Raw genomic sequence first — 19296 nt, forward strand, 5'->3', positions numbered from 1 at the left:
CATGGGCTCCCAGTGCCATTACGCTTGATTCTGATTGTCAGCTCTCCTGCCTGTCTGTTCCCGGGAGCTCCTTGAGCGTAGGGCTGAGCTGGGGCCCTGGCCCAGGGTCCAGCACGGAGCAGCCACCGTGGTTTGCAGACGGATCCAGCCCTGCAACTTGAGTAGCCTTTCCTGCCTACTCTGAAAACACCAGGAGTTGGGGGAGCTGACATCCACCGCAGCCAACTCTTAGGGTGCTTCTGTGTGCAAGGGTGGTGCTTTGGTCTTTACAGGAATGCCTCGTGTAATCCTCAGAACACTCCTGGGGTGGAGATGGCTGTACCGTTTCCCAGATGAGGAAACTGGAGCACTAAGAAGTGAGTTGCTCAGGCTGTGAGGGACAGGCCCAGGCTCTGGAATTGGCGAGAAATGGGTCCTGATTCCATGTCCATGCCTCACTTGCTGTGTGCCTGGCAGGTTGCTTTCTGAGCCTCAGTCTCTCCTCAACCAGTCAAAGGTAATGGGACTTACTTTCCCGGGAGAGGATTCTATGGAAACCATGCATGGAAAAGCACAGTGGAGAGCGCAGAGTAAGCGCTGAAAATGCTGGCCCTTTTTCTTTCAGACAGGAAGAAAGGAAGGAGGCAAAGAAGAGGGAGTATCTTCCCTTTCATGCAAGTGGCTTCTTTATTTTGAGGGCCGAAGAAACAACCCAACTATCATTGGGGCAGCTGCTCTAGTTTTGTCCAAAATAATTTATTTACCAGCCTTACAAAACAATCTGTTGGCAAGAGAAAAATAACAGCCCTGTAGGAGCAGGCAAGCCCCTCCTTCCTTCCGGCCGCTCCCCGGGGACCCTGCCAGAGAGCTGCGAGTCGGGTGAGGGATCCCCAAGCCCAGGGTGGCTGCAGAGGGAAAGGTCTGGAGGTGGAGGACTGTCCTGAGTCCTCCTTGCCATGGGGGCCGACCCAGCGGGCACCGAGGCACTTGTAGGCAAAAGCTGGAGGCCCCCACCCCGGGGAAGGGTGAGGGCTGTGTCCTGGGCGGACAGGTGGGAGAGAGGAGATGCTGAGGGGCTGCTGCGGAGGGGCAGCCCGCTCAGTCGGTCTCTGAGGCAAGGCTCCTGGGCCGGGGTTGAGGGGGGATGGCTGGGGGAGTGGAGGCCCCGCCTACAGCCTCAGGGGCCCCTCCCTCCTCTGGGGCCGCCCCCAGGTCCACCTGAGCAGGAATGCTCAGAGCAGGGCTGGGGGAGGCCGGCCCTGGGGAGGCCGGCCCTGGGGAGGCGGGGCTGGGGGAGGCTGGTGAACGCCGGCTCTGGCGCCGGGCGGGCTGGGGAGGATTGGGGGGCAAGGGGGGTGGCACTGTAGGGGCCCGGAGGTTGCTGCTAACCAGACGGCGGGGCAGAGCCTGGGGGATCACAGGGCTGCTAGAGCCAGGCGGCAGGAGTGGGGCTGGAGGGGAGGAGCGCGTGCTGGAGACCTGGGGGGGCGGCATGGTGGGCCGGGCTGGCGCTTGGCGCTTGGCTGTGGAGGAAGGACAGGGGCAGTTAGGCATCCACCTCAGGACCTTTGTATCTGCCATTCCTTCTGCCAGGAATACTGTTTCCACGGTTGGCTCCTCATCACTTCGGCCTCTCTTTATGGGCCTCACCCCCTCAGCCAGAGTACCCCTTCCCCTGCCCTGCTCCAGGTACTGTCATATTTTCCTGTTGTATCTTCAAAGGGCTTTCTGCCCTCTGAAAGGAGCATGTCCGTTTTTATTTTGCTCGACTCCCTGATGAGAAGGTAAACGAAGTGAGGCCATCCTATGTGAGGTTGCCTAGCACAGTGTTGGGGGCACGGAGTGGGTGTTCAATATGTATTTGTTGAACAAAGAAATGCTAGCTGTCCCCCCTGACTCTGGGGTCTTGCTCCCCTCTCAGGAGCCCACCAGAAACCCCCCACCCTAGTTTTCAGAGATCCCACTGCACAGTTCCAACCTCATGAGGCAGCTGAGGGGCCAGGAGGCCTGACTCTGGTCCTAGCCTTGCCTCCACCCACTGTGGGTTTTGGGCAAATCACATGGCCCCTGGGGCCTCAGTTTCCTCATCGGGGAGATGGGATGCAAGCCTGGACCTCCCAGGGCTGGCACGAGGACCTTTGGGCACTTGAGGTGCTATGCTCCAGTGAGCACATATCCCTAGACGCCCCATCCTGCAGGAAGGTCCCTCTGTGATTTGTCAGCTGTACCCCCCATGTAGAAAACTCCAGTGCCTCTTGGGCTGGTTGGGCCCTCCCAAGTGTCCTGGTCCCTAGCAGGGTCTCCCCATCTGAACCCTGGGCCTTCTCACCTGCTTGGCTTTAGGCCAAGTCAACAGGTACGTGCACCAAAGGGGCACAGGGGAGCCCCAAATTTCTTCTCACCACCCCCACCTCCCCCTCGCGTTGCCCTTTGAAGCCTCCATCCCACCTTCCCTCCTCTTCACTCCATTCTCTGGACTTCTGGAGGGGCGGACTCCACAGCCCCCCGACCCCCCGTGAGGCCTGAGCTTCATCGAGCATGTACTGTGTGCCAGGTGTGAGTCAGGCAGCACCACTTAACAAACTGCCCTACAGAGCAGGTGTGGTTATCGCTCCATGACGCAGAGGAGGAGGGGCAGACATGGTGCAGTCACCTGCCCAAGGTCACAGATCTGGAATCTGAACCAGAGTGTCAGGCAGCAAACCTGTGCTCTTGGCCACCTGGATCTCTGGCCTCGCCAGCTATCTGAAAACATGGGCCCTCTCCCTGCGCACCTTCTTTCCCCTTCTCTCTCCCCCTGCCAACTTACTCCTCCGAGCCATGTCCTCCGCTGGAGTGGCTGCCTCCGAGGGACTGCTGCTGACCTTGGGGGAGGCTGGTCTGGGGGACACCTCGGACTCTGCCCTGTGAAGGAAGGAGAGGGTCAGGGTCAGGCTTGGCCGCCTCTCAGGAGTCTCCTGGAATCTTGGAGAGACTCGCAGCCAATAGGCCGAGTTTGGGTTCTCCCAGGACTTGTCCCCTGCCACCTTGTGGCAGGGCCTGGGATCTGTCCCCAGGCTGCCCCCATCTCCCCAGAAGATGCTTCTGGCATTGGCCAGGGTTTGCATCTCCACTGAACCCCTGGCTTCCGTGTGACCCTGTGAGAGGGTCCGTGGATTCCTGTGGGCCAGGAAGGCAGGTAGAAAGCAGGGCCTGGGCTTTTAACCTCCATCTGAACCTCAGTGGATTTTCTGGCCACTAGAAGCCAGACAGCGGATGAGAAGCGGAAGGGGGGGCGGCGGGCATGGCTCATTCCTGGCTTCCTCCAGCTCTTTGCTCAGTTGGCGCCTCCTTAGGGATCCCCATGCTAAAGCAGCTGCCCAGTCCAGCCCCCTAACCTGCTCTCTCCTCTTCTATGAGGGCACGAGTCACTGCCCAGCACGACAGTATCCATCTGTTGGCATGCTTGGTGACTACCCCCCCCCCCCAAGGAAAAGCAAGCGCTGAGGGCCGTGTCTGTCTGTCTTGCTCATCTGAGGAAAGCCTGGGGTTGGGCCCTGGCTGTGTGAAAGCAAGCTACGACTGCTTGGTACAGAGCCATGGTACCTCCATGGCACCACGGAGCCTTCCAGATTGAAAAGATCAAAGAGAAGACTGGAAGGTATTTACAGATTCCAGCTGACCAGCCCCCTCCTTCCCTGAATCCCCAGGGCCTCAAACAGGGCCCAGCACAGAGCAGGTAGGTGGTCAGTAAACAGCCACATACCAAACGAGGGAGCACATCAGAGGCTGAGAGGAATATCGCTTCTGAGTCTCCACCCCAGCCCCTCCAAATGGGGAAACCCCGGTATTTGGGATGAAAATACAATAATCAGGGGCACCTGGGTGGCTCAGTTGTTAAGCGTCTGCATTCGCCTCAGGTTGTGATCCCAGGGTCCTGGGATCGAGCCCTAAGTCGGGCTCCCTGTTCGGCGGGAAGCCTGCTTCTCCCTCTCCCACTCCCCCTGCTTGTGTTCCCTCTCTCACTGTGTCTCTCTCTCTCTGTCAAATAAATACATAAAATCTTTAAAAAAAAAAAAAGAAAATACAATAATCGAATTTCCTAAAATCCTACTGGAAGCCCTGAGATGGTGCCTCAGGCTGACGTCTTGGGGCAAAGAGGGGGATCAGTCATATCTGTCAGTCCTTACCTTTCCTTGGTAGCTGCAGAGGCCGGGGCTGGAGCTGGGGCCGGAGCTGGGGCCAGAGCTGAGGCGGCCGCAGCAATTGCTGGAAGCTCCTCAGCAGCTGGCCTGTTGCTGACCTTGTCCTGGGGGCCAGGGGATGAGAACAGGCCTGACACGTTGAAATTGACGTCTGCAGACAGAAGGAAGCAGGTCTTAACTTCCAGAACCTCCGCCAGTGTCAGGACCACTTGCCCTTTCCCCTAACATCCGGCTCCCACACGAGCCTCACAACAATCCCACAAGGTAGGCAGGATCATCCCCATTTTACAGATGAGACACTGAGGCTCAGAACAGAGAAGCAATGTGCTCCAGGTCTCGTAGTGAGTTCGTGGGGCTGGCAGGGACTGAAACTGAGTCTGGAGGGCACTGAGTTGGGCAGATGAGGGTGCAAAGAGACATGTTCACAAAGGCAGGCACTTCGGGACGCCTGGGTTGTTCAGTGGGTTAAGCATCTGCCTTCTGCTCAGGTCATGATCCTGGGGTCCTGGGATCGAGCCCCGCATTGGGTTCCCTGCTCAGCGGGGAGTTGGCTTCTCCCTCTCCCTCTGCCCCTCCACCCCTGCTCTGCTTGCACTCATGCTCTCTCTCTCATAAATAAATAAATAAAACCTTAGGAAAAAAACACAACAACCCAACAAAAAACAAAGGCAGGAACTTTACCTCCAGGGAAGAGGGTATTGGCGTTCTGTATCAGAGCCTCGACCACGCCTACTACCTGGATGGAGGACACTGAGGCTGCATCTAGCTGGGCCTGGTCCCTAGGGGAAAAGGGAACAGAAATGAGCTGTCCATTTCCTAAAGTCTTTGTGACCCCAACTCTCTTTCCAGCCCAATCGCATCAAGTGCCTGTTCTCAGAAAGCTCACAGACGGGCGCCTGGGTGGCTCCGTTGGTTAAGCGTCTGCCTTTGGCTCAGGTCACGATCCCGGGGTCCTGGGATGGAGCCCTGAGTCAGGCTTTCTGTTCACTGGAAAGTCTGTTTGTTCCTCTCCCTCTGCCCCTCCCCCTCTCCTGCTCATGCTCTCTCACTTTCAAATAAATAAAATCTTTAAAAAAAAGAAAGCTCACCGACCACCGGTGGATGGCCAGTGTGTTGCTCACATGTCCAGTGTTCCACCCCCCCCTTCACCCACGACAGGGCATCATGAGGCAAGATGGTTCCCTTTTCCTCACAGTTCTTGGATCTGAGCCTCTACAGAGGAATCGTTCTCAGCAAATGAGTGAAATCTTTTGCTATCTGTGGCTAGGTGCATTATAATGACCCCTCCCATAGCACATACAGTACTTTGCAGCTTATAAACCATTTCTCCATTCATTATCTCATCTGGTTCCCAAAACAAAAAGCCTCAAAGTTTGTATAATTTCTCTCCAATTTGCAGGTGAAGAAATGGAAGTCCAGAGAGTGACTTCCAAAGGCATTTGTGAAAGGGCGAGGGGGTGAGGCTAGAACCAGATCTCTGGACTGCCAGCCCTCCAAGCACCCCACTACCACCCTCACCCAGGACGCCTAGCTGTCCTGTGGGGTCCATGTTCCCTTTGGGCTGCTCCTCACGGCAAGCTTTGAGACTAGGAACTGCTCAACCCACTGCAAGGATGGGGAGGCTGAGGCCCAGGGGTAAAATAAGCAGCAGACAGTTGGGGTGGAGACTGCCCCCTTCCCCCAGGCTGCAGCCCCTCACCCTTCTTTCTCGGGGGGCCACAGCAGGTTGGGCCCCAGGACGATGGCGATGTTGCTGGGCGTCATCTTATTCACCTCCTGCTCCTCAGCCAGCCGTGCCAGGAACTTCATCAGGTACCTGGGGAGGCAGAAGGTGGGCTTGGTCAAGGACAGGGCCACGAACACCCACTGATGCCCCTGAGGCCTGGGAATTTCTCAGCCTGGGGTTTCCCAAGAGTGGCAAAGGTCCCCCTCAGGATGCTTTAAACTTTTTTTTTTTTTAAATGTTATTTATTTATTTGGCAGAGAACAAGAGCGAGAGCGAGAGAGAGTGAGTGAGCACAAGCAGGGGAAGTGGCCGGCAGAGGGAGAAGCAGGACTCCTGAGCAGGGAGCCCGATGCGGGGCTCGATCCCAGCACCCTGGGACCATGACCTGAGCCGAAGGCAGACGCTTAATGACTGAGCCACCCAGGCGTCCCTAAAATTTTTTAATAGTTAAATGAGCTGACCTGCTGAGTGCCACGTGTGTGTCAGGCGCTGAGCTAAGCTGAGAATCTCCCTCCCTGCCCTGAGGGGTAGGGACTGCTGCGCTCCATTCCCCAGTGAGGGCACTGCGGCACAGAGAGCTCAGATCACCTGCCCAGGGCCACACAGTGGCAGAGGGGGGACTTTCAAACCAGGTGGCTTGGCTTCAAAGGTTCTAGGTGTGTGTTTAGCTCGATGTCTAGTATGAAAAAACATGACTAGCACAACCTGCCTACGACAAGGGGGAGGGCTCAGGCTCACCTGAGGTTGCTGAGGTTCTCCTGGGGCAGGCGGCTGCACACCTGTTGGAGGGCCTCCAGCCGGGCCCCTGGCTCCTTCAGGCTGGGGAGGGGGAGAGACCTGGTGAGCCAGTCCAGGGCCCCAGGGTCCCACCCCTGCAGCCCCGCCCTCCCCAGCACCCCCCCCACCTCACCTGGCTGCCCTCATCCAATCGTCATAGAGGTCAAAGGTCATCAGGGGCTCTGGCAGCTCCCGCAGATAGGACTTGAGGGCACCTGAAGTGGTGGCAGGGGTCTTGGACACAGTCCCTGAAGCCCCCACCTCCACCCCGGTGCCCAGCGCTTTCTGTTAGGAACCAGGCCTTTGTTCACACTAACATGACCAGGTCTGATCATTTCTTTGGGCTCTGGGCCTTTTGAAGAAAATGATGATGTCTAGCGGACCTGTTCCCAGGAAAATGTATGCGCACCGCAGGGGGTTCATCATGCCCCCCGCCCCTTTATAGACCCCTATGTCTCTCGAGGTGTCGATTACCAGGCCTTCACAGCCAAACTATCATGGGAGCGTTTCACGCAGCTGCAGGGAAGGGATTCGCGGGGGAAGGCCCTCCTCCCCGGGCTCCTGGGAGCAGGCACCTGCTACGGCGTGGGGGTCAGAGCAGAACTCCTGCAGGCTGCGGGGGTCCGAGGCCATGGTCTGCTTGAGGCGCTTCAGCACCGAGGCTCCGGCCGCCAGACGGAAGAGGCCCTGGGGTGCGAGAGGAAATGGGCAGGGGGGTCATGGAAGGGTGGGCAGGGGAAGAGGTCCTGGCTGGGAGGCCCTGGCTCGCCCGGGGTGGGCGCCTGGCCCTCATGGGGCCCGGGTCCCCAACCGGTCAGATGGGCAGCATGGGGGTCACGGTGTGCACGGCTGCCCTCACTCTCAAGGCCTAGGATTTGGCACAAAGTGGGGAGTCTGGGAGGAGCTGGGAAAGCGGTGGGGAGACAGGTGTCTGGTTAGGAGTGGGAGGGAGAGAAGAGGCCCAGCAGCGCTGAGAGGAAGCCCAAGTGGGTCTTCGAGTAGGTTCCACCTCCTAAAGGTCTGTCCTCAGGAAAGGAGCTGATGGACTAGCGACAGCCTGGTGCACTGGATGGATGCAGGCCGCCTGCAGCAGGGACTGCACGGGGGCCCCAGGCTTTACTGCCACCCTCTCGTGTGCCTCTGGGCATGTTTTCCTTGTGGCCTCCGTCTCCCCCCTTGTGAAAGGGAGCCAGTGAAGGCTCCTGCAAGGGCTTCTGGGATTACTAAATGGAGCAAGAAATGTAAAGGCTCTACAGCACAATGGCTGCTTCACGAGCATCCCTAAGTGGGAGCTGGTGTCCGTTTGGCAACAGGAGGCCGTGGCCTCTAATGGTGGGACCTGGGCTCTAATGGTGGGATTACAGCACCAGCACGGGGCAGCCGGTGGGAGCTGTGGACAGAGGGAGGGCCCCAGGGCTCCTGCCCACCCCGCCCCCATGGGCCCCACCTCTTCCTTCATGCCCTCAGAAAGCAGCATCATGACGCAGGCCTCAATGGGCAGGGCGATGTCCCGGCCCAGGTCTTGCAGGTGGGTTGCCAGTGACACCCCATACACCCTGAAGAAGGGGGCGGCCGTCATCGAGGGGGAGGGGTCTGCAGGGACGAGACAGATCAGCGGCCCAGGGTCCTCCCCTCCCTGGCAACCAGGCCAGGGCACCCCCAGACATCCGCGAGGGCTACTGCTTTGGCCAATGGTGCCACCTCCCACCCAGCCATCCGTGCCACATAACCTGAAATCGCCCAACATCTCTCTCGAATCCACCCACCTCCACCGTTTCTGCCCCAGTCCAGGCCACCGCCCCCTTGCTTCTGCTTCCTGAAGGTCTCCTGACTCCTGTCTTGCCCCTTCACTCCATCCTCTACCCAGCAGATGACCTCTTTATCACAAATCTAATCAGAACTAATCTGCTCAGAAATCATCCATGGCTCCCTAGGGCCTTTCAGGATGGAGTGCAAGCTTCTTAACATGTCCGGAGCAGGGCTGGGGTCGGGGGTGCAGAGCCAGGCCCTGCTTCTGTCCCCACCTGCTTGGCCGTGGTTCTCCCTCAGCTCAGCCAGGGCTGTGTCCAGCGAGCTCAGAGACTTGCGATGGTAGTCAGCTTGAATCTCCATGAGCTGTGGAGACAAGGGGGCACCCCCAGGGGGAGTGAGGGATGCTGCGCCTTCCCGGAGTCCCTAAGAACACACCCCTCCCTCCCACATCTGGAAGGGTGTCCCAGGGCCCCTGGTGTCCACCCCTGAGTCCCAGGGGCTGGAGCCCAGTCTTAGGACTCACGTGGATGAAGTAGTTAGCATACGTGTCCTCCTTGGTGGCAAAGTGATACAGGTCGGCCAAGTACTCGTCCTTGGAGACAGAAAGGGGAGGACTCACACTGGTGAGGCTGGGGCCCAGCGGGGAAACTGAGACCCAGGGTTAGTGACTTGTTCAAGCTCTACGTGGAGGGCCCCGGTCAGTTCTCCTCTCTCTGGCACGGTCTGCACTTGGACACGGCCCACAGGAACCCCTTGGAACTCCTGAGCGGTTTTTTACAGCATCTAGACCTCATCTCTGCACCTCACACCCTTAGCACAGTGGCTTATGTCATTTACCATTCATTCCTCGACTCACCCAGCAACCCCGCCAAGACCGTGGCCAACAGACCAGGTCCCTGCCTCCCAGGAATTATGTGTGGTGTAGACAGAAGAGGCTATGAGCTCGGAGGCTGACTGCCTCAAATTCAAATCCTGGCTCTGCCGCTTCCTGGCCGTGTGGCGTTGGGTGAGGCACATCACGCCTCCGAGCTTCAGCTTCCCCTCCTTGAAATGGGGACGGGACCCGCCCTTGGCACCCTCCTCCCACCCAAGGAACTCCAAGCGCCCGCTCACCTTGCACTGCTCCACCTTCCTCTTCAGCTCCTCCTCCTCCTCCTTCAGCGTCTCCACCTTGGTGGCAGTGGCCGTATGGCTGTAACCGCCGGCTCCACCGCCCAGGCCCTGACCGCAGCCTGAATTCTTAGCTGCCTGAGTGAGCCTGGCAACGATCCCAAGGTGGGGTGGTGGTCAGTGTCCCCCCACTGCCTGTCCAGAGCCAAGTGTCCCCTCCATATGCCTGACCACCCAGGATTCTGGGATTTATGGATGAACATCCCAGAACCCCACTTGCCAGGGGCCTCGGCTAGGCGGGGGCCATGAGTGCTCAGGGCCTCCCCCTGGTGGTAGGCTTGGTGATCACAGCCAGGCAAGGGGTGGGTGGGAGATCCCTGCTGTCCAGGGATCTTGGAGGATCATTTCTGGCTCTCCTAGGCTTTGGGGATCACCCTCAGCTGGTATGAGCACGTGCACACACTATGCCCAGTGGGCCCTGCCACACCCTCCGAGTGTGGGTTCTACGGCCACCTCTGTGGGCTGACCTAGGCGTGGGCCCCACCCAGGGGCTCTGGCTCTCACCTGCTCTTTAGGGTGTTCCAGTCGGACACCAGCTTCTGCAGGCTCTTCTTGTGCTTGAGGATGGCGGGCAGGTCCTCCTGGGGGTAGGCATGGGGAGGGAGGGGGTCAGTGGGCTGAGGAGGTAAGAGTGGAGGCTAGGGACGCTGGCGAGGAGCGGGGCTGGGGGCAGTGGGGAGGGTCACCTCACTCAGCCTGCTGAGCGGCTGCAGGACATCCCTCTCCAGAGTCATCTCAAACTCGGCCAGAATGCGGGCCAGCTGGTTCTGAATGGCGCAGCTCATCTCTAAGGCCTTCCTGTGGACACAGCACCGGTGGGCCCAGCCCCCACAGCTCCTCACCCCCATCTGGAAACACCTGGTGGGGCCTCCTCCCTCCCCATCACCCCCTGCCCCTTCTATCTCTCCTTCATCTTTTCTCAAACATCCTCCCAGGCCTGGCCGCACCCCCGACCTGGACACCGCCCCCCCGCCCCCAGCACAGCCACTACCCTCAGCCCGGTCATCCTTCCACAGGGGATGCCCTTCCTCACCTGGACCCCCCTCCCAGCCCAGATTCCACCCCCCCCCCGGCACCTCTGGGTGAGGGCTGGGGCCTGGTCTGTGCTCACCCCATGCTGGAATCGGGGTCCAACTCCTTGAAGCTCTCGGCCATCGTGGTGGACAGAGCCATGAGGGGAAGCTTCTTCTGCAGGAAGGCCAGGGTCTGGCTGTGAGCGTGTGCTCACCTGCCGGGTCACCCTCCACCCCACCCAAGCACACAGACAGCTCCTTGGGGACAGAGCCCCACTGAGGCACTCGGTATGGACAGGGGAGGAAGGAAGCCAGGAGGGCTACAATCTCAGGTGGAGTGGAGACAGGACGACCGGGCACGGCAGAGCGACATCACCCTGTGACCATGTGCCCCCACCCCACTCCATCTGGGGTGCCCTTTTCCCCTCCCAGAAACCAGTCAACTGCGCCTGAAGGAACGACCAAGTACCCTCACACACCAGAAAACTAAGAACGGGGGGCATGGAGCTGGCCCAAGGTCACACAGTTGGAAGGAGAATGGAGGTGAGTGGGGCTCTTCCCCTGCCCCAGGGCATCGGTGGCTCGCACTCAGTCACAGCTGAGCTCAAAACCCTCCCACCTAGAGTTAAGAAGAGCACCCGCTTGAGTCAGAAAGACCAGGGATCAAATCTGTTTTGCCACTTACTAGCCGTGTGACCTTAAGACTTTACCTCTGTGGGTTCATTTCCTCATCTGTACAAAGTGCTAATAAAGGCAGCCTCCTCCTAGGGGTGTCCTCAGCGTGAAGTGAGGCAATGCGTTCACAGAGCTTAACAACAGGGGCGCCTGGGTGGCTCAGTTGGTTGAGGGACTGCCTTCAGCTCAGGTCATGATCCTGGGGTCCCAGGATCAAGTCCCACATCGGGCTCCCTGCTCAGCAGGGAGTCTTCTTCTCCCTCTGACCCTCCCCCCTCTCGTGCTCTCTCTCTCTCTCTCATTCTCTCTCTCTCTCTCACATAAATAAATAAAGTCTTTAAAAAAAAAAGAGCTTAGGGTGCCTGGGTGGCTCAGATGGTTAAGCGTCTGCCTTCGGCTCAGGTCATGATCCCAGAGTCCTGGGATCGAGTCCCACATCGGGCTCCCTGCTCCTTGGGAGCCTGCTTCTCCCTCTACCTCTCTCTCTCTCTCTCTCTCTCTCTCTCTCTCTCTGTCTCTCATGAATAAATAAATAAAATCTTTAAAAATAAAATAAATAAATAAATAAATAAATAAAAAAGAGCTTAACAGACTGGCAGTCATCAGTTACAAATACTCGCTGTTGATTAATACCAGTGAGTATTAATACCAATTCAAATGCCACTTCCTTCAGGAAGCCCTCACAGCACTGCCTCCGTTTAGAGGGCCTGCTCTGCTCAGCTCTGGGGGCTGTGAGAAGTTCAGGTGCTGTCAGAGGCCTGGCCTTGGCTCAGGGGATGGGTGCAGAGGGGGCGAGGGTCCAGGAGGGGTGGGGAAGAACTATAGCCTCATCAGTGGGGTGCCTGAGGGGTCTTGGGACAGCACAGGCTCCGCCCCCTTGGTGTGCCAGAGGCTCGGACTAGCAGGGAGACCCCAGCCCTGACCTCACTCCCCCACTGAGAAGAGGTGTCCTGCCTGGGCCCCACCTCCCTGGGACCCCCACTCACCACCCGCTTGTCCATGTCCGCCCCACTCTGGCCCTGCAGACAGGCCTGCAGCCGTTTGTGGACATTGTGGGCTGCTCGCTTGGCCGGCTCCAACCGCTGCTCCACCTGGGCGGGCGGGGGGGGGGGGGGCTCAGAGTTTATGGATCACGGGAGGTTGTTGTCCCCCACCCCCCTCTGCCCTGTTCTTTCCCAGAGCAGGAACCACCTTTCTCTCCCCTCCTCCTGGAGACCCCACGGCCAACAGCTTGGGGAATGACTCAACCCAGCCCCTCAAATGGCGTCCTGGCCCGGCCCTCTGCTGACAGCTTGCGCAGGCCTGCCTTGCCACCCGCTGCCGGCCCAGGCATGTACCTGCTGCAGGTCCTCCCCCAGGAACTCGGCAGTCTCCGGGGTGCTGTGGGGGAGGGAGGAGCTTCTGCTGAGGTGGCCCAGGTTAGGAAACCCCCTGCCTCCCCCTGCCCCTTCAACAGGGCACCTGGACCCCAGTGGCTCCCAGGGCCCCTCCTCGTTGGGGCCCGCCCTGGGTGGGTGGCCGGCCTGCCGGCCTCATCCCAGTCGGAGCACATTCCGTGGGGGCGGGAATAGGATACATGGCTTTTTCCTCCTCCACCCAGGGCTGTGTCCTGAGAGAGAGAGGATGAAACCCAAGGCGGTGGGGTTGGGAAGCCACCTCAGCCTCTCTGGTGTTGACCCTGGGGAGAGGAGGCTGGGCCAGCCCCAAGAACGGGAAGTGTGCGGGCTCAGACTCCTGGGCTGTCGGTCAGTAACACAGGACTCCGGCCTGGAGGGCTGTGCAGGCCCTCAACCCCTGCCCAGGGACACATGGGGACACTGAGGCCCAGAGCAAGGGGGCCTGACCACCCTGGCTCTAGTCTCCCACTGCACGGATGCCTGTGTGAGCCTGGACACTCAGTCCCCTCCCCTGGGCCCAGAGAATGGGAAACTCCCAACACAGGGGTAAGAGGAGAGAAGATAGGCCCCGGGAGCTCCCCAAACTTCTGGCCTCCACTCTCATCGGCTCTGGGGCCCTGGGGGTGAGAACAGAGACACCCGGGGATGTTTCCACCTGAAGCTGGGAAAAGCAGAAGCAAGATAGAGAAGCTGGAGGCCTCTGGGCTGGGGTGGGGTGGGGGGAGAGGCACAAAGCGGGACAAGGCAGGCCCCTCCTCCCACCACACCGGGACCTAGTCTCCTCCCCTCCCCCCCCCCCCGAGGTCTGGGGCCCTGATCGCCCCCCCCCACTCCAGGCAACCGTAATGACTAGCTGTCCCCATTGTACAGAGGGGACAAGTGAGGCCAGGGAGGACCGTTCGCTCAAGAGGCTCATGGAAGCCGAGAAGACCCAGCATCCTTGATCCTCCCTGCACGCAGAGGGGTGGGGGTGCCCCCTTCCCCAAAGGGCCTTGCCCCTCCTTCTCTGGCCGGGAGGTGGGGGTGGCATTCAGAGGCGGGGGGAGAGAAAGCAGGCCTCTGGCCAGTCAGAGGGTGGCTGTCCGGCCGTCCCAAGCCTCCCCCACCCCTCCACGTCCTCTAGGGTCCGGCGGGGGCGAGCGTGGGGCTGGGAGGGCGCGGGTTGACACTCACCGTCCCAAGCTGCCCGTCTGGGCCAGCTGCCGCATGCGATGCAGCTGCCTCTTCATCATCTTGGGCGCGGGCTGGGGGCTGCGGGGTCACGGTTGGGGGGCGAGGGCCCGGCAGCCCCCGGCCCAGCCTGCCTGCGCCCGCAGCGCCGCTCTCGCCCCGGATGGGTGGGCGGCGCTCTCCGCTTCCTGGGCCAGCCGCGCTCCGGCGGCCGCTCGCTGCCTCCTCCTCCGCGCGCGACTCCGCCCCCGGCCCCCAGGTCACTCCTCTCTCCAAGTTTGTTTTCTCGCTCGCCCCCGGCTTCCGGGCCCCCCGCAGGCCCCCCGGCCGGTCCCCGCGACGGTCGGGCAGGCGGCCGCCTGGCCGTCCACAGGTTGTGTGGTGGCCCCGCCCCCGGCCCCGCCCCGCCCCACCCCGGTGGCGGGAAGCAGGTAAGCCAGCTCCTGCCACCAGCGCGGCCGGACTCTGGGCTCCGCCCCTCCCGCCGGCCCGTGGGCCCTGGGTTTCAAGAACTCCTGCACCCCTCTTAAAGGCAAAGAGGGTTCCATGCTTGGGAGGCAGAGGCCAAGGACAGGCCTCTCCAGCCCGTACTGGCCTATCCGGGCCTGCCAAAGGATGCTGCCCTGGACTCCCTCTCCAAAGGAACTTCTGGCCACCTTGAGCTAAAGATTGCCCCTGCCCGCTCCCCTGCTGGAGACTGGCTGGGGACTTTGGCTTCCTGGGGGTCACCTTGCTGCTTTGTGTCCTTGGACAAGTCCCTGGAACTCTGGACTTGCTGTCTTTAATGGTCTGATGGGCCAGGACAGCTGCCTGTCCCTGAGAGTGCACAAGATAACCCTGCCTATTCCGGTTGTCCCTTTGGGGCGGGGTGTCCCACCCTCCAGAGCAGCTCCCTGACACCCGGCTCCTTCCCAGCCCCAGCACAGTTCCCTCCATCCATTGGTAAAGCTCCTCCTTCCAGCAAACTTTTGGAGTCCTTGCCCTTCTTCTTTTAAGGCAGTGATGTGGGTGCTGCTCTGATCCCCCAAACTCAGTAGTAGTTATTTCTTTGGCCCTCCACCCAAAACACAGTGGGGCATACAGTAGGTGCTCCATAACTGTTAGTTAATACAAGATGAGGGACCACACACAGTAGGCTCTCCTTACTCTGAACCCCCATACCCCCCAGGCATCAGGGGCCCCAGGGATGGGGGGAGAGGGAGGGACATCCCTACGGTCCTGCCATGCCCCCTGTCCTTTACTTTGTTGGGAGTTTTAACTCAGTTTGAGGATTACTTGAGCACCTACTGTGTTTGGGTGGGCAGACTGAGTACTTCATGAGGGCAGGATCTTGGCCTCAGACAAGGGATCCGGCACACGGTGAGCACTCACTGGACGCTCCTCCACTCCCCGGAAGGGAGAGCCAGACAGGCCCAGTGGAAGTGCGGAGGGCCTGAGAAGGGAACCCTCTAGCTGGGGCTGCTGAGTCAGAGCCTCCCAGCTGGGAGGCCACCTGAGCGTGGAATCCCCTGGATTGAAGGCTCAAGCTGGCATAAGGAGACCCCAGACAAGGTTCCCTAGCCCACCTCCCTTTTCCCAACCGGGAAGGCCCCTGGAGGGGATTCTAGAAAAAGGGCAGGGCTTGAGGAATGCCTTGATGGAGGGAGAAATCAGAGTCCAGTATAGACCTGGCTTCTTAAAACATGGGGCTGGGGTTTGCAAGGTCTGGGTGCTAGTCCTGGCCTTTGCCCCTTCCTCACTGGCCAGATCCCAGAACATCATGGTGGCTCAAGTTTCCCCCATCTCTGCAATGGGCACAGCCTACTGTGTGCACAACTAGGAAGCCGAAGAGCCCTAAGCCAGCAGCTTGACACCAGGTGCCACTGCCTTGCCGTCTGGGAAGTCTCTGGGTTACATGGTGTCCCCACCCTGTTTCAGCCCTGCCTCCAGCCTGGAACACACTGGGCCTGGGCTTGTCCACTTCCCCAGCTGCTCTGAAGGTCCCTGAGGGCAAGGTCTGGCTTCTACCTTTGTCCCCCCTAGGCTTGCCCAGGAGGCCTGAGCCCCAGCTCAGAGGGGTCAGGATGCCTGGGCCATAGCAGCGGCAGCTGGAAACCACTGGGACCATCTCATCAGCCCAGTGGAACTCTGGGCCTCTTACCCAGGCTCCCCTCCAGTCTGACCCAAGAGCTCTTCTCTGTCTGGCCTGGGTGAGGCTGCTGTGCCTCTTGGCTTGGGTGAGGGGTATGTTTTAGGGTACGTTTAAGCTTGAGCACACTTGGATGCTGAATCATAAAGGGTTGGAAGCCCCAAAGGTTGGATCATAGGCCCTTCCTTCGAAGGATGTTGTAATCAGAGACTTTTGGACTCTGAGGTTTTATCAGGGAATGTTGAGATCGCAGTTTTAGAACTGCAGTTGCAGGAGGGGGACTTCAGAGGTCACCGGCCAACACCATCTCCGATCACAAGACCTTTCCACACTGCATTGGGAGGGCTCATTGACTTGGCTGGCTCTCCTCCGCCCGGGCTGAACCCTGCATGGTCTAGCGATGTGCCATGGTCACAGGAGCTCAAGAGACAGGGCTGACTTGAATGCAAGTGAAGACTTTGCATCAATGGACACTTATTTCCAACCCAGAGATAGCCAGAACAGAGCTTGAGTGTGTGTGGCTGAAGCTGGCCAGCTGGGCTCAGCCACTAACTAGCCGGGTGACCTTGGGTCAGGGAGTTCACCTGTCTGAGTCTCAGTGTCCTGGGTAAAATGAGAAGAATGAGGGCAGGTCCCAACAGGTTGCTTTGAGGACTAAACGAGTTCCTACGTAAAATGCTTAGAACAGGCCCTACTTCTGCTTATCCAGCCTGCACCGTCTGGCATGAAAAGACCCTTGCCCCTATTCCTGCCTAGTTGCCCCCTCCACGTGTCCTGCTGCCTTCTTGGGACACTAGCCCGCTTTGTCACCTACTTTAGCAGCCCCCCCCCCCCCCCCGCCAGTGAGGTTGGCATCATTATCCCCGTTTTACAGGTGACTAGACCAAGGCTCCAGGCACCAGGCCCCTCGCTGGTTAAGTGGTAGAGGCCAGGTTAGAAGGCAGACCTGACAGGCTCCCAAGCCCCCACGAGCTCTCCTGCGGTGTCAGATGGTGCTGCCTGGAGGCTCCAGAACAGCTGCCCCCTCCTTCATCCCCGTGGTGCCTCCGGGGAGCAAACCCGGGACAGTCTGGGAAGTGCCAGTGGGTGAAGCTCAAGCAGGATGAGCACAGGGAGGCCAGTGGCTGGCGCGGAGGCGGTGGGAGCAGGGGTCAGCTGTGGGGCCACAGGACTGAGCAAGAAGGTTGCATGGTAGCTGCCTGGGCGAGTCGCTGGTTTGTGGTCCTATCACTGCCCGGCTCTGAGTGGAGGCTGCTGTCCAGAGCAGCCAGGCATGCGGTGTGATTTCTGGGGCTCTGAGAACTTGCCTGCCTCCTCCTCAAGCCAGAAGGACTTTCCCATAAGGAAACCCTGGGAGCGGCCGAGGCCTGAGGACAGCCCCGGAGAGCCCATGCCCTTAACCCTGGCTCCAGAGAACAGCGGCACACGGAGGGCTTGGGAGACTGGGCGGGGGGGGGGGGGGGGGCGGTGTATGAACACACGTGCCGCCAGAGGGACACCTGGCAGGACTGCTGGTTGGCCTGGCCCTGACCTGTGCCCTCAGGCACTTCACAGGCTCCGAGCCTCCATTTCTCATGGCCACAGGCAGTTCTGAGGACCAAGGGAGAAGGTGTGAGCAGCAGGCGGGCTCCTGTGTTCTCCGCCTGGGCAGTGACTGGGGGCAGGGCCAGCAGGACGGGGCGCGGATAGGCTCTCGGGCGGGTGGCAGCCCTTCTGTTGCTGGTGGCGGCCACAAACAGATGAGCAGTGTGCTGCGGTTGCCAAAAAAGAAACCCAAACGAGCTGCTGCCTCCAGCCGCATGAATAGAAGTGGAAGTGTGGCTTCAGGGTCTGGGAAGTCCCAGGGCTCCTGGGCTGGGGGGGGGGGGGGCGCGGGAGTCACCCTTTGAGAGAGAGAACGCGCCTTCCCTGCTCCAGCCCGAGGGCTCCACAGCCTCTGGGTCTCCTGTGCGCAGCTCAGTGCTCCAGACCTCTGGCTGAACTGACACACGCACACGCATTATTTGGGTAAAGACTCCTCCCGGGAGTGGAGGCTGAGGGTCACCTCCCATCATATCATCATCACCCCAGCCCCAGCCCCTCAGGCAGATGCGGGATTCCATGGCAGGCCCCACAGGTCCGCCTCCCTTCCCGCTGTCCCAGTGACATGCTGGGCTCCTGGCTCACGGGTTCCATGCCAGCCTCTGAGCTGACCGTGGGGCCCTGCCTCCCATGGGGGCTGCTCAGGGGGACCCGCGGGACAGCAGACTGTTGGCCGGATTGACTAGGAAAAAGGGAAGGTGGGAGGTCGTGAAGATGACAGGGATATCCCCGTCCCTGTCAAGGCTGGGTCACTCCAAGCCAACACCTTGGGGAACCAGTTCGTTCAAGGACTGTTCAGGCCTCAGAGGGGGCCTTACAGCTCCCTGGGTCCCGCCCCACTATCAGAAAGGAACCCAAAGGCCAGAGAAGGCAGCACCTCGCTCAAAGTCACACAGTGCGCCAGGGACCCCGCCAGGAGCAGACAGAGACTCCCCGCCCAAAGCTGCACACGCTTGCACCCCACCCTGCAGCCCTTGCACAGATGCGCAAGATCCTACTGCAGACGGTGCTCCCGGGACCCCGGGGCAGTGGCACTGCGAGCGGGGCCTCATCTCATTTAGAACCTTCCTTCTGCAGACTTTCAGGGGCATCCCAAGTGTCCACGCAGAGTCTGGCCCAGTGGGGAAGGGAACAGGAACCGGCCACGTGGCTGGGCAGGGGCTGGGGGTGCGCGGGGGCCAGGGCGTCTGGAAGCCCGACTGCAGGAGGGCTGTGTCTGGGGTGGGGTGGGGGGTTCCTGCACTGACGTGAAGCTCTCATGAGTGCAACTAGTGAGACCTGGCAGAGAGAGGCAGCCCTCACCTGCTGGATGGAAAAGAGTGCCCAGGCTGGGGAGTGAGCATGCTGGGCTCTGGGAAGGCGTCCAGCCTGGGAAACACTAGGTTAGACAGAATGAAACTGGTTTGTTAAATACAGGACTCCCCATCATCTGCTAGGGGGGAGAAATGGCAGGCAGCCTTGCCCAGGCTTATCTCAAGGGGAACCCTTGCCTGCAGAGCAGCACGTAGGGCTGGCTCCACACCACTGAGCAATCCCCTGCACGAACTGCCCCTTGCCCGGCTCTGCACTGGCTCGTTCTCTCAGCTGAGAGGCTGCGCCATTCCCTGGGGACTGGACCCCATTCCCTGGGGACTGGACCGGAGCCTCCCAGGGAAGAGAGAACTCTGGTAACACCAGGGGTAAGTGAGCCGCAGCTGGGACTGGCAGGGGGCCCAGTACAGCATCCCTGGGCCTCTCTAGAAAC

The 19296-nt window shown here is 60.1% G+C and overlaps 1 protein-coding gene across 3 annotated transcripts; it reads right to left on the reverse strand.

Moving 5' to 3' along the window:
• Window positions 1-644: 644 nt before the first annotated feature.
• On the reverse strand, window positions 645-14200 carry SH3BP1 (SH3 domain binding protein 1). 3 transcript variants are annotated; one of them, XM_027595792.1, is made up of 18 exons: window positions 13847-14200; window positions 12614-12656; window positions 12263-12367; window positions 10700-10776; window positions 10275-10386; window positions 10093-10169; window positions 9532-9676; window positions 8942-9010; window positions 8691-8781; window positions 8114-8259; window positions 7242-7353; window positions 6800-6881; window positions 6628-6708; window positions 5863-5979; window positions 4845-4942; window positions 4149-4314; window positions 2789-2883; window positions 645-847 (listed from the first exon to the last, which is right to left on the reverse strand). In XM_027595792.1, the coding sequence occupies exons 1-18, from the start codon at window positions 13903-13905 to the stop codon at window positions 699-701; spliced, it is 1824 nt and encodes a 607-aa protein (XP_027451593.1). In that variant the 5' UTR covers window positions 13906-14200; the 3' UTR covers window positions 645-698. The 3 variants fall into 3 exon arrangements, with proteins under 3 accessions (XP_027451593.1, XP_027451592.1, XP_035577849.1); XM_027595791.2 differs by having other exon boundaries at window positions 720-1502; XM_035721956.1 differs by lacking the exon at window positions 12614-12656 and having other exon boundaries at window positions 720-1502; window positions 13847-14199.
• Window positions 14201-19296: the final 5096 nt, after the last annotated feature.

Source organism: Zalophus californianus, chromosome 9 (assembly GCF_009762305.2).
Source record: "Zalophus californianus isolate mZalCal1 chromosome 9, mZalCal1.pri.v2, whole genome shotgun sequence".
Taxonomy (NCBI): domain Eukaryota; kingdom Metazoa; phylum Chordata; class Mammalia; order Carnivora; family Otariidae; genus Zalophus; species Zalophus californianus.